Genomic DNA, 14,404 nt, shown 5'->3' on the forward strand with positions numbered 1-14,404 from the left:
CAGCTCCCAGGCTGGCTGCAGCAGTGGGTAAGAGCTGCATCTGGAAGCAAACTTGTGCCATCACACGAGGAACTTTAACTCCTTTTAGGCTTGGAAAATGCCTTGGCCTTACACAGCTCATCAGAGGCAAAAGTACTGTAGCAAGAGAAGTGAGGCTCATTGAGCACTAACATGGCAGTCCTCCTTTTTCCCAACTATTTCAGGAAAGAATATTTCTCATCTTTTAGGCTTTTTGTTCTTCCAAAAGCTTAGGACAGAAGGAGCAATGGTTCAGTCAGATGCTACCTGCCATTTACTCGAACAGCTCTGCCAGCTTGTGGCAGACCTACACAGCAGGATGAAGGCAGTACAGTCCTGCATCCTGGTGCAATCCAGCTAAAGATATAGGTGATGGCACCATCCAAAATAAGAAGGCAGACAGAAAAATCCTCCAGAAACTGGAGGCAGTATTCCTCCTCTAGCTGGCATCACACAGACTAAAGGGCATGCTGCTCTGTCCTCCTGCTGCTGCCATCCTCTGTCCCACTCCTCGGCAGATCCTCTTTTCAACCACTGTCCAATCCCAGTGCAACCAGCAGCCTGCTCACACGAGCTGTGCTCCCAGCAGCTCCTGCTGCCCAGTCTCACAACTTAACAACTCCCCTATTTTACTCCAGCTTCCCCAAGAATAACCAACTGCTTGTTAGCTGTAAGATGTGAATAAATGCAGATGAAATTCCTACAGAAGTCACTTGAACAAGCAGTGGCTGTCCAAGCACTGGCACAGACAGCTCTTCCCAGTGCAGTACTCCACTGGCCCTGTAGGACCTGCTGCTTGACAACAAAGTAAAACCAACTCCACTGCAGCATGCAGCCCTTTTGTCCCTCGGCTTCTGAGCCAATCAACCTCCACATCTAACTCTGAATGAGTGCTTGAGTGCTTCCCAATTCACCTGCACCCTGCAAATGCCAAATCCAACAAATGGCTCACACTGCAGTAATCCTGCCATTCCCCCAAGGCAGCCCCTTGCTCTTCCTCCTCAGCAAAAGTGCTCAGGAAGCCTGTGGCACTTTCTGCTTCACTGCTGCTAAGAAGTGAATTTAGCCCAGGGTCAGAGAAAGAGGTGGGCACTTTTCTTGGGCAGCAGGGCAGTACAGATTAGCACAAAATTGTTCTACTGGATAGGTGTTGCTCCACCTGCAGCTGCACTGGTTTCACCAAAATAAGTTTTAAGATGACCAGTTATGCCGTTTTCTGTTTTCTAGAGCACACATTTCTTCTATCAGAAAGGCAGGGAGAAGGGTACTATACTAGCAGAAGGGACAATGCCATGGGTGTCCTGCCCTGGTTTCAATTCCTGGTCCTGGTTTCCTTGTTCCCCCATGATGACAGGAGCTGGAAGTGCACTCAGGCCCTGGATCCAGAGGGGTGGAGGTGGGGGTGAGAGGGGAAGGAGGAAGAAGACAAGAGAGAGAGGAGGACATGTTATGCTCCTGAGCAATTCCTGCTATTAAGTCAACCGGCCATGGGGTCGTGTCTTGGTTGCAGAGGACAGTAAGGAGAACAGCAAGTCATCCATCACACATTTCCTCACCTCTCCCCACTCCCCCCAAACCCTCACCCTATCCTGAAAGATTTCAGTGTGATATGATTGTAAACAGTTCATGATTCCTCCAGTGCTAAGCCCACTACAAGCTGGGCCCACCCCCTCCCCCATTATGTACAATACATTCACCAACAACAGAAATTTATTTAGAAAGGCAACAGGTTAAATTCTGTAAACTGGATCCAGCTCCAAAACACACACACGTTAATACTACAAGTAAAATTCCATCATCGTCCTCTTCCACCCTGAAAAATATACCTGAGTTTAGCAGTCAATGAAAGTTTCCACCCCCACCCCACCCTCCCCACCCAAAAAATCCCTCAAACCCTGAATGAGACGCAGTCTCCTGTCACAGAAAGCCACTGGTTTGGGGTGCCCTGTGTGGTGATCCAGCTGCTTGGCTGGCTGGGCCCAGCACCTCTGCGGGTTTCCAGCACAAAATCTGGCACGGCGTCGTGCTCCACGGACCCGGGAAGCTCCATGCTGCTGGGGCCAGGGGAGGGTGCAAGCAGGGCCTGCCCCTCCTCTCCCTTGTCCAAATCACGTGTGGCTTTCGTCTTCATGAAGTCTGTCCTTTCTTGGACTAGCTCTGGAAGAGGAAGAACAAGAGTTGGAGCAGCTTTAGGAAGGAATAATCTCGTGATTGCATGCAACCAGTTCAAAGCTAATGCTAGCGATCTGCCCAAGTTCACAGCTCCCTCCAGTTCTTCCCACCCTCACCAAACACCTCAATCCTTTAACCATTGGGAGGAGAAAGACTTGCATTTCAGCTCTGCTCTCTCTAGCAGCCCTTACTTGATCCAGAGGCAACGCTGATGGTTTTTGTGATGTCAAATCTTCCCGGGCCATGGTTGCTGTAGGCATCTTCGGGAAAGGAACTTGAGCCTGATGCATTTGCATTCTGCAGTCAGGTTGAATGGAGAGAGTTTTAGCACATGAATGTCAGGAGCAAATCCCCACTCTTGGTTAAAACTACTTCACTGAAGGCATACATACAACATTAGCATACAAGCATTTGTCTTGTATATTCTGTCTGGCTTCCCCCCAAAACACAGCCCTCAACCCATGCCATTCCCCCATGGGCTTAGCTTTAAGCCAAGTTCCCTGAATACTAGAAGAAGGAAGGACTTGATGCTGTGATGAGGACAAAACAGTAACAGTTGAAGGACATTCATAAAAACTGAACAGAGAATTGTTGAAGTAGCAGTATTTTCCACTTGGGAATAAAATGTGATACGCAGTCTTAGTGAGAAGTAACTTTCTGTGATGGAAATTTGACACAGAGAGAAGGGGCAAAGCAAGAGGACAAAAAGAGGGCAACATAAAGATGTTCACAACAAGAGGCAAACTTCCACTTTAGTCAGTGACTCTGCCCCACTACAAGCAAGATTAAATAAAACATTTGCAAAGAAAATGGCAAGAGTCCGTGTGATTAAGAGACGCTCAACCCTTGATGAGACATTAGCAAAACACTGTCAGGGGAAGCTCAGCACTGGTGTGGGGATGGATGAAGCAGGCTGACAGGTTCTCCATGACAGCGAGTGCTCCTTGCTTTAAGGAGGTGCAATGAGACCCTCTCTCCATCTTAGCACTCTTACTCCAAGAGTCCAAGAGCCACCTCTTAGCCTTTCAACTTGACTTGCCATCTCCTGTGACTTGAAGCCATATCCCTTCAAGGGTATCCAACACTGATGGTCACCCAGGCATCACCCCCCTCCCACCTTGCCTTCTTGCAGAAAACACGATCTTACCCCGAGGGTCTATACAAGTCCTGGGGTGGCCCCCCCATGCCACCTCCACTGCCCCTCTGATCCATCAGCAAGGCCTGAAAGTGACCCACGTTCTCCTCTCGGCAGCGGTACAGGGGGCCCTCCTGAGAGAGGCCATTGGCCTGGCCGGAGGCTGGATGATGAGACAGGTGAGCATTCACGGGCGATCCATAGGTCCTGGGCTGGAAGTGGCTGGCAGGATGCCGGGATCCATAAGGAGAGCCAGTCTGTAGCATCACCCCATGGGGAGGGAAAGCTGATGGGCCAAATCCCATCCCTGCACCCAGGTGTGGCGGGGGGGCTCCGTAGAGGAACTCCCCCGCTGCCACTGAGCTCTGCCTCTTAGTGGCTGCATTGTGGTTGTCCAAATCAAGAAACTCTTTGGGACTCTCCGCTCTTTCCTGGGACTCCTCGGACTTCTCATCTTCAGGCCCCAGCTCCTGCCCGTCACTCGGAGAAACCTCTTTGGCACTGGCTGCGTCCACGCGGTTGGGAGAGGCCATGGCGGCGCTCAGCGCCTCGCAGCCCTGCAGGCCCCGCTCCGGGAAAGGGGGCCTGCCCAGGGACGGGTGGGCACCGGGGTGCCCGCCGGGGCTGGCCTGGGCGTGGAGGGGTCTCTGCCAGTCTGAGTAGCCCTGCGGGCAGCCGTAGTAGGGCGGTCGCTGGTAGTGGTGGTAGGAGGGCTGGGGCTGCGGCTGGTAAGGATACGGCATTCCCTGGGGCGGCCGGTACCGCGGGAAGACGCCGGGGTGGGCGCCGCTTGGCTGGAAACCCCGCGGGGGGAAATGCTGGGGGTGGGAGGCAGGAGGAGGTGGCTTCCCCCCCATGACGGGGCTGAACCCCTGCAGGCCTGGGTTGATGTGGTACCGCCCGGCTGAATTTGGGTATTCCAGACCGGACATGTAGAGGGGATGAAACTGGTTGGGGGTGGCCCCCATGGAGGTGGCGTCCACGCCAGGGAGGCCGGTGCCCTGTCCCATGCAAGGCACGGCTGCTTCGGGCAGAGCCTTTCCCCCACCACACAGGGGCTTCTCCAGCAGGCTGGCAGCCAGCCCCTTCCCCTCAGGGCCGGCTGCTGGCCCCTCGCCCGCCGCCCCGTTCTGAGGCAGGGCACCCCCTCTTTCGGAGGCGGGCCCCAGGTCCCTCGCGCAGCCCGGGTCGCCGGCGTAGCCGCTCTCTGCTGACCATGCGCCTTTGCCCTGCCCTGCCTTCAGGTCGCCCTTCCCAGCGGGGCCATCCCCCTCCCCATCCGGGGGCATGGCGCGCCTCGTGCACTCCATGGGCAGCGGGAGCTTGGGATGAGGTAGGAGTTTGGCGTAGGCCCCGTCGGGAATGCTGATGCACTGAGCCTTCTCGTCCATGCCCGCCAGTGCGTCCACTGAAAGAGAGGGAAGGAAGTCAAACACATGTGTAACTTTTGCAAATTTGGGTGATCTTTAAGAGCTGCTTCTTTTAAAAGTGCTCTTTTAAAAACTACTCATCAGTTGCATCTCTCTGTGAAAGATGGCACGGGTAGGCACTGCAGTTTGCGAGCCACCGCTAAGTCACAGCCCCTCTGGAATAACATGGCACACGTGTTTGCTCTGACACAGAGGTGTGCAGAGGCTGCCCAAAGGAGAGGCAGAGCTGGGGTCCACATGACAGCAACATAAGGTGTTGGTGTACTGGCAGCTTGATTTCAGGCTGTCTTATCCCTTCCGGTCACATAATTCTAAAATAGTTTGGGTTGGAAGGGGCCTTAAAGATCATGTAGTTCCAACTGCCCTGCCATGGAGAGAGACACCTTCCACTAGACCAGATTGTTCAAAGTCCCCTCCCATCCTGGTCTTGAACACTTCCAGGGATGGGCACAGCTCCTCTGGGCAATCTGTGTCAGTACCTCACCACCCTCACAGAACAGAATTTCTTCTTAACATCAAATTTAAGCCCACCCTCCACAAACCCTGTTTGCATCCAGCTTGGGCAGAAGCACCACCACGCCCTGAGATACTACAGAGCTGATCACAGCCATATTTTAACCAACTGTGGTTTGCAGATGAGACTGCCCTGTCCTGCAATCACTCAGTGTTCTCCCCTGTCTGTGTTCTAAATCCAGCAAGCTAAATTATGATGATAACTTTTAAGCAATGCCACACAAGGAAAGAGTTTCCTCTTAGTGCAAGGCACACAAGGGATTGATAAAAGATACAAGGGTTTTGATCTCTACTTTACCAGCTAGAATTAATGAAAAAGTTATTTTTTTGATCTCTGAATTTTTTTGATCTCTACATTAGGTTTTATTTTTAAGGTTCTTTCCTTTTTATTATCTATAGTTTACCGGATAGAACAAATAAAATTGAACCAGAAAGAAACTGGTAAGGGCATGCATGACATGTTGCCATCCCACCTGAACTGACACAGCTGCTCAGGGGCTTTTGGGCAGCCCTGGCGTGTGAAGATTTTAAGATGTTGAGAGCTCATAAGGCAGATGTGCATTTCAGAGGAGAAGCTGTACTTACACACACTCAAAGGAGTATATTTAAGGCATTTATTCACATAACATCTCCTCTCCTTACCTAACTCTCTGCAGATCCAATTTTTATATTAACTCCAGGTGAGCTCTAGAAGCATTACAGACTATGCTTTGCATTTGCACCTCGTGGCACACTGATAACTTGCAGGTAAAGCTGGGACAGAGGGGACCTCTGGCAGGTCTCAGTGAAACAAAACAGTCCCAGAAAAATCTAAGCAATGCCCTGAGTAGAAAATGTATTCCAAATTCGATTTAAAAAAACCCCAAAACTGTGTAAAACCTCTGTTCCCCCCAAATATTTAATCAAGATTTGAATTATTTTCTGAGCGGTGGAGGCGACAGATGCAGGCAGGGAAGGTGAAGTGCTACCAGTGGGCACTGAGGGCGTTACCTTGGTTGCTGTCCATGTCCATGGTCTGGCCGGTTGGATCCTGTGAGCTCCCATTTCCCATGGGTTTTGGGGGCTGGCTGCTGGCAGAGGCAGCGTGAGCCAGCTGGGGGAAGGGCCCGGGGAGGTGCGGCGGGGGCGGCTGGCGGGGGTGGTAAGGCACACCCGGCGGGCACACGCGGGACGACAGCTGCTGCATGGCGATCATCTCGGGGCTGTCCAGCATGGAGTCCCCGCCCTGGCAGCCTCTCTGAACCTGAGGCGGTCCCCCAAAGAGAGCGGCCGGCGGCTGCGGCATCCTCTGGCCGGCGCCTTTGCCGGGCGGTCGGATGTACCCTGAGGGAGGCACCCCGTGAGGTAGGAAATTTGATTGCTCGCTCCACTGGCTGGGAGGCAGCGGCGGCCTCATGGCCCGGGGGTCCATCATGTGACCCAGGACGCGGGGCTGCAGCGAGGGCCCCGGCCCCATGGGCGCCTTCTCCTCGGGCCCCACGGCCGGCTGGCCGGCGTGGCTGCCGTTCCACAGGGCCGGATGCGCGCGGTTCAGGTACTTGTAGGGCCGGTACATGTGTCCCGGGGGCACCTCCGAGCCCTCGGGCGCCTTCCCCGGGGGCCCGTTGTGCCGTGGCGGGAGGAAGCCCTGCTGGAACTGGGCCGGTGGGTAGACGCCATCGGGCGGGCGGCCCAGCTGCAGGGAGCCCAGGCGGGGGCCCAGCCCGGCCACGTGGGGCGGCGCCGCGCACGCCTGCTTCTCCGGAGTGCCCAGGCGGTGCCCACGGTGCTCGCTCAGTCCCACGGCCGGCTGCGGAGAGAGAGGTGGGTCTCAGTGACAGCCGTGGTGCCTGCGGGGCCTGGGGTGCTGCAGCCCACGCGGGAGGGGCTCACCTGCATGGCAAAGTGCTGGTGCTGCTGCACCGGGTCTCCGGGATGGGGCTCGGGCACTCGCGGAGAGCCGTACAGCTTGGTGGGATCGGATCCACGCAAAGGGCCGAAGGTTCCTGGCACCGCTGGTCTCTGAGGAACGGGGAGAAATAAAACAATTTGTGAAGTGCATAAAAGCAGCAGAAGTACTGCAGGTGAGGGGAAGCCAAGGCTGGAGTAACCGCACAAATAAGCAGCTGGACTGTTTTGGAGGCACTGTGGAAAAGCTGCACACTCTCTTCTGTGAGGTGACACAGCCTTATCAAAGTCACTCTGTCACACCTCAGCCACTCACTGTCGTCATGATATTTTCTGAAAAATCCCCATGCCAGGATTTTTTCTCCTGAGAAGCTGAGAGGCCTCAGAAACGAAATGTAAACAATGATTATCTGCTGCTGTGGAATGCAACAGGTGCATCTGTGATTGGTGTCATGTGGTTGTTTCTAATTAATGGCCAATCACAGTCCAGCTGTCTCAGACTCTCTGGTCGGTCACAAGATTTTGTCATCATTCCTTTCTTTTCTTTGCTAGCCTTCTGATGAAATCCTTTCTTCTATTCTTTTAGTATAGTTTTAATATATAATTTTCTTTTAATATAATATATATCATAAAACAATAAATCAGCCTTCTGAAACATGGAGTCAAGATTCTCATCTCTTCCCTCGTCCTGGGACTCCTGCGAACACCACCACAATTCACCCCTGAACTTAAGGCTGCAATACACTCACTTGCCACCCAAATACTGGGCTGCAAGAAAGAAGGCTGGAGGGGGCAGTGGTTTGCTTCAAGAAGAGGAATGGACCACAAGAGTATGGAAGCAGGAAGACAACAGGGAGTGTGCTGGATTTCCTTCAAAATACTCAATGCCTCCAGCTCTCCTACCGCCTCCCACAATCTGCAGCACAAGAATCACTCTAAAAATTGTGTTTGATCTCTAGCTAAAAGAGCAAGGGATAGCCTAGATCTCAGGAGAACGGCAGATACATCACACCACAAGCAATCACTGGTTAAAATGGAAAAGGCAGTGAAGGATGAGTGAGGAACAGCCCAGAAGGGAGGCAGAACAGAGGTGGCATTCAGAGAAGAAATGCTGGGCTAAAGATAGGTCACTGCTGCAGTCCAGGGTGGCCTTTGTTTGATTCAGTTTACTGCTTTTATAAATACTCAAAGCACAAAATGCAGTAGTACACAGATGGCACGAAGTTACCAGGCATCTGTAAACAATTGAGACAAAAGAAGACCAGATTGTTCAGTTTCATAAACTGGGGGGTAAGGGAAGAAATGTTACAGCTTTCCATGCACACTGGGGCTACTCTCCAAGGAGAGAAGAGAAGGGGGCAATCAGTTTGTGCAACCTACACTGGGACATGCCAGCCATGAGAAACATTAGGAGATTGCCCCCATCTAATGTGGCAAAGACTTAAATTGCACCAGTTTAAATCTAAGGGTTGAAAGGAGGAACCATAGCTCTGACCCTTTATCTCTGGGAAAAGGTTCCTGACGTGCACTAAGGATTTAATGGTAGGAAGTTTCATTCTCCTTTACCTCCCTCCCTCCCTTGTCCTGACGGGCAGAGGACAGCAGGAGCTGCTCTCTTACCATCTGTCCAGGATGTGGCACAGGGCTGGGCATGCCGCCGTACTGCAGGGAGCGGGGGAAGCCTCGCCCATTGGAAGGGCCCACTTCTCGAGCAGCCTGCATGGGGTTGCCACTTGGGTCATCCACAGAGGACGAGGAGAAGGAGGAGGAAGAGGAAGAGGAGGAAGAAGCAGGAGCCCTGGAAGCAGCTCGATATGGAGGAGGTTTTCCTCCATTTTCCAGGCGTTGCTGTCTCTTGCCGGGCCCATCTGGGTCTCGTGATCGAGTCCAGACGCTGCCTGTGCTGGAGCGGCCGCTCCGCCGGCTCCTCTTCTCTCTTCTCCCATCCTCTCTGATCCAAAACTCCTCGTCTGTGTCTCCATCTTCCCCAGGGAAGTGCTTCATCATTGCTCGGTGGAAACACCTCTCCAAGTTGTAAGCCATCTTTGTGTATTCTGCAGTCAAAAACCCCCAAGAACGTCAGAGCCTCGTAGAGAGAAGCAATTAAGCAATTATGCAACATCAGATAAATCATCTCCCCTCTGCCAAGTTTCTCCAAGGAAGACTTTTGTTTCTAACTAGTTGGCTTTGGTTCCTAAACTCCATAAGCAACACAGCATCAGTTCTGTTCAGTAACCCCAGCAGAGGACAGGCACACAGGCATGACAAAGTACCACTGGCAGCAGGGCCTGCAGAGTCAGCATTAACTCAGTGTTCCAGCCTAGTGCCAAGAATTACATTAGGGGAGCACCACCTCTGCTCACAGAGATGTGTGACCTGCACAGTTAGCCAGCAGGAGTGCTGAGAGAAGAAATGTGAACTTCCAGCAATGCTATTTGATTACTTTCAGAGGCTTTTCTTGGACTCATTCAGGTCTCTGCTGTGGGCCACAAGACAGAGGCAAATCAGCAAACACATTTATCTGTGTAGTTTCCAAAGCACTTGTTGACCCTGACACGAAAGCTATTGCCAACACCAGTGTCCCTGCTGCATCATTTGTACTGGACAGTTCTGCTGAGATGTGCTTTTACTTTTTGTTGAGTGGATAGGAAGGAAAAGACATGTGAGAGGTGCTGGTAACAAAGCCTTAAAGCAAGCGACTTTCCAGTTGTTTCCACTAAACTAACCCTGAAGTTCCTTGAGGAACAGAGTTCTCCCATTGGCAGTGCAGGTATGCTTTTACTTGCAGCCAACAGCAACAAGCTGATTTGTTCTTAATGCTGCTCTCCCTTTCTCACCAGGTGTTGCTGGTGAGACAGTCTGCAGTGATGACCCACCATATGGGAACTGATTTCTTATCTAAGCAACACATAGAATTTTAATTGGCGTGGCAATTAAACCCAGGATTTCCCATTTGCACACTCATGTTGTTCCTTCAATAGCCAAGGAAGCTAAAAACTATGTTTTCCATCCAAAGGACAGGCATGGTTCACTCCTCACTTTCCTGTGGTACTCAACAAACACTGGAAGTTAACCAGACTGCAATGCTTTTCATTCTGTATTACTTACTATGAGGAAAAGGGGCACACAAAAGCACTTGAAGGAAAGAGCTCCAAAGAAACAGACTCTCCTCTCTTTGTGTGCTCTGCCTTCACCATCTACCACCATGGCAGTCCTCAGTATGCCATGACCCAATTCAGCCTGACCAAACTGTGCTAAAAGCCTCACTAAAACCCAACGCAGGTCTCAGTAACTATTACCCTTTCATCTGGTCTCCCAAAAATATTCTGAAAGAGCACAATCACAAATCAAGTACTGGTGAGGAGGAAGAGGACACTGCTTGCTTTGGCTGAGCACTGCAAATAGACAAATGCAACATCTTACTGCTCTTACCACTGCCTTCTCCGTTGTACTTAAGACAGTTCCTGAACATAGTCTTCATATCACCCACAAATTCATCCTTGGTGCAGTACTGACCTCCATTCAGCTTCTTCTCCATGCTGGAGATATCCATGGGGGCCTGGAATACAACCAAACTTCCCTTCAGTTACAGAAAGCACAGTGGGGCTTACAAAGTTAGAGCTCAGAGAGGGCATGGGCAGCAGAGGATGCTCTCCAGAGAGGCAGCCAACCATTTTTGGTTTTCTTGACTTGTAAGGCTAGAAGGGACTGCCAGAATCATGGAGATCAACTGTGAGAGTGATACAGCCCATCAAACTTCAAAACACTTCCAAAAAACTGCATCCCAGTCAACAAAGGGCATCAGTCAAGATGGCTGGGCCACTTTCCATACCTTAATGATCTGGTAGTAGTTGGGAGCATACGATTCATCAACAGGCTCCAAGAAGGGCCAAGAGTCCTTGTGAGCCTTCACCACATCTAGAACTGGCAGTAGCAAGAGAAAGGTGAATGGTTACACTCACAAACACACAGAAGCATTTCACTTTGAGAAAGCTGGAGTGGGACTAACCTTTGTACATGGCTGTGAACTCATCGTCCAGTTCAAAGCTGTAATGGGAAGCACCATAGTGAATATGCAGACTGAGAATAGATAAGACATGCTCTGTACTTCATCTTCTCCTCCACCCATGCAGTGCCATCATGCTGGCCAGCAGGCCTCCTCACAAACCCTCCTCTCATATGGACCAAACCCAGATGTTTCTCAGCTTACTCCTCTCACTGCTCTCCATCCTCACTTCTCCCGCTGCATTCCTGTGAATGATCACACTCCTCTCCTTGCCATACTTACTCTGCTTCAATACACTTGTGTGCTGCAATGCCCAATTGTGTACTCACATGTCCTTGGTCCTTCGCTCCTCCCTGCCAGGGGAACTGGGATCCAAGTGGGAAAGCTCAGGGGGCAGCTCCTTCCCCTGTGCCAGCAGCCACGCCCGCTCTTCACGAAGTTTCCTTCTCCTGGCCCGTTCTGCAGTGGGAAGAGATGAAAAACCATTCAGCACTCTTGGCCCATATTTGGCAGGGAAACAGAAGGTGTTCCTGCAGCTCTCAAGAGCTCCAGTGAGATGGTCTTGTTCTTTCAGCAAAAGCAGCACCAGCACAGGAGCAGGTGAGGTGAGAATACAGTGCACCATCACCACGCCTCATCATCCTCCCTTGGTTACAGTCACTGATTTTGAAGCACCACTGTAACACAGATGCTGCCTTAGGCAACTTCCAGAAGTGGTGTGGCACAAAGAGGGAAGCCCAACACCCAGCCCTAGGCACAGCACAGCACTATGGGAAGAACTGGCTTGTTGTTATCTTCCTTTAGGGGCTTCACCTCAGGCAGGTGAACTTGAGGCAGCTGCCTTTGCACGGAATGGGATGAGGAGCAGCACTGAGGGAGGGAAGTTCTACCAGCTGAATGGCAATGAGTAACTGGGGTCATTGTTATCCTCCATGGCTGGCTTTGGGAAGATTGCTCAGGTGGGTCCTCATGGCCAGCAGCCAGAGTGAGCAACCTGCCACACACGAGGGCCACTGGGACAGCTTTCGTTTAAAGAAGTGAGACACAGGAAGAAGCAATGCTGGTAATATAACCTGTGGTTTGCAACCAGACAGCTGGCCAACAGATTGCTTCATAATAGAAAGTTTATGGGCTCTTATGAAGCTCATTTCCTTTTTCTTATAGGAAATCTGAATTCATTTGACTTGTGAAACACCTGCGGTTGGACCAACCTTCTGCAGGAGCAGAATTCTGTGAAAGTAATGTTCAGGGAGAGATGTCACAGGAACAGGCCACGTCAGGGAACACCCAGAGTGAAAGAAAGATGAGGGAGACTTGGCTAACACACTCTGGCAGAGGCTCTGCCTTTGGAAAATGCCAACTACTCAAGAGATACCACCTCCGGTGGAAAAATGTTTATTAAAGCCCTACTCTGTCAGTGAAAAATAAATTTGGGATGGAGGTTGAAAGCACAAGAAAAGTAGGAATAGCTACAAGGTGAGTGTTTGTAGGGACATTCATTGGCAGATATGTCAAAGACTGGTAAAAGAAAGCCCAGATTTGTTGTTAGAAGACTCAGGGTAGCACTGAAGTTGGGATTATAGGACTTGCATCTAAGGTGTCCCACAGAATCTAAGAGAATTGCCTGACCAGAAGTCCAACACCCCATTTCAGGTAACAGAGAATATCTGAGTCCAAGCACTGTTCAGAATTCATGCTGCTTTCATAAAATTTGCAATCCTTAGATGGCATTGCAATGGCTGCCTAAGTGAGAAAGCTGAGGAGAACATGAAGTGATTATTTGGGCAGCAAATGGAAAATGTCATGACAACAGCAGCCAAGAGGTAAAGCTTGTGTAGATTGTAGAAATCCACCAAGGTCTGCCAAGGATCTGACCTGGTAAAGTGACAGGAATCAAGGAGTGCTACCCTGGTACCAGATCTCAGCTAGGATTAATAGCAGGAGCCTCTACCACAGCTAGTGATTAACATTGTGTGTTCAAGATCAGTGGCAGAGCTCATTCTCATACTGTTGGCCCAGGTCAAGTCCTACCCAGCAGCTTTCAAAATCTAAATAATGCCCTAAAAAATACCTCATAGAAACTCATATATGTGAGAGATTATGTTGAAGCAGCACCTGGAAAGAGAACTGGGAAACTCTAACCTGCTGTTGTGGTAGAAATGTAGAAAGCTTCCCTAACTTATAAATTCAGGAGAGTGCAGATGGGCCCAGCAGGAAACTTGCTACCTGGGGGCTGTGTTGGAGCTGGGGAAAGTGTAATCTTGGGCTGGAAACAGGAATGTGATGTTAAAACAGGAATGCCATCCAAAACTGAGAAGTGAACTTCATCACAGAGAAGATATTCCACATCTTCCCTCTACAGAAGGCCATGCAAAATTAATACTACATTCCAAACAGACTGAAAATTAGAGGAAAATCTTTGTTACCCTAAAATTTCTGTTGTCAGATGTCCAGTTTTAACAAGTCTGAACCAAGTAAAACAAATGACTTAATTTTCAAATCATTTCCTCTCCATCATAAGAACTGTCATGACAACAAATGCTAGTGGTGGGTGTGCTTGGTACTAAGAAAAGATCATTAAGAAGCCAGTTTTACCTGGAGAGCTGCTGATTCTAGGGATAAAAAAATACTGTAGTGATTGAACTGAACAAGTCAACATAACCTTTGCAAACAGGTTTTGCACCAGCTTAAAAGAAGACTTCTCCTGACTAAGCCTAAATGGACTAGAAAAGAGTTTAAACTAAGTGAAAGAAACTGCACAAAACAAAATTAAAGCACCTGTGCCAATAAAAGCAAGAATGTATGCTAACTTCTCTTGAAAGAGGCTACTGCTCAACCTCACACCAGTTTCTTTGCATGGTTCTGATGTCTTTGAATCCAGTGATGTAATGATTGCATTTACCCAGAAAAGGAAGTGGCTTATAACAAACCAAAACTATTTTACAGGAACATTTATCTTTGCAGCTCTTGTGGAACTTCATGACTAATTTTGTCGATAAAGATGAAGCATTAAACCACAGAGGATATGCAATTTGCCAGGGGAAGCAGATATCTGTGGCAGATATGGGAGCTGGGTGAGTCTAGATTTAAAGCACCTGATTAGCTAGGACTAGCAACCAGGAATACACAAAGGCCAAGGAAGTAATTGGTTTCTCTAATGGTTAGAAAGGTAAGCAGGTAAAAGAAGCTATTCTTAGATAATATCTGGCCTCCTACCAAACATCTGGTAGCAAACTGTTTCAT

General features: G+C 50.1%; 1 protein-coding gene across 1 annotated transcript in view; it reads right to left on the reverse strand.

Moving 5' to 3' along the window:
- Positions 1-1,912: 1,912 nt before the first annotated feature.
- The window catches only part of CECR2 (CECR2 histone acetyl-lysine reader), a 115,872-nt gene continuing 103,380 nt past the window's right edge, over positions 1,913-14,404 (reverse strand). Inside the window, exons 14-23 of the mRNA XM_054631851.2 lie at positions 11,491-11,620; positions 11,165-11,202; positions 10,988-11,079; positions 10,588-10,714; positions 8,776-9,209; positions 7,141-7,269; positions 6,259-7,057; positions 3,338-4,733; positions 2,382-2,487; positions 1,913-2,175 (exon numbers count right to left, since the gene is read on the reverse strand). Of these exons, the coding sequence (XP_054487826.2) occupies positions 2,170-2,175; positions 2,382-2,487; positions 3,338-4,733; positions 6,259-7,057; positions 7,141-7,269; positions 8,776-9,209; positions 10,588-10,714; positions 10,988-11,079; positions 11,165-11,202; positions 11,491-11,620 (3,257 nt within the window). The 3' untranslated portion in view covers positions 1,913-2,169. The remainder of the gene's footprint in view (positions 2,176-2,381; positions 2,488-3,337; positions 4,734-6,258; positions 7,058-7,140; positions 7,270-8,775; positions 9,210-10,587; positions 10,715-10,987; positions 11,080-11,164; positions 11,203-11,490; positions 11,621-14,404) is intronic.

The sequence above is a fragment of the Agelaius phoeniceus genome, chromosome 5 (genome assembly GCF_051311805.1).
Source record: "Agelaius phoeniceus isolate bAgePho1 chromosome 5, bAgePho1.hap1, whole genome shotgun sequence".
In the NCBI taxonomy this organism is placed as follows: Eukaryota; Metazoa; Chordata; class Aves; order Passeriformes; family Icteridae; genus Agelaius; species Agelaius phoeniceus.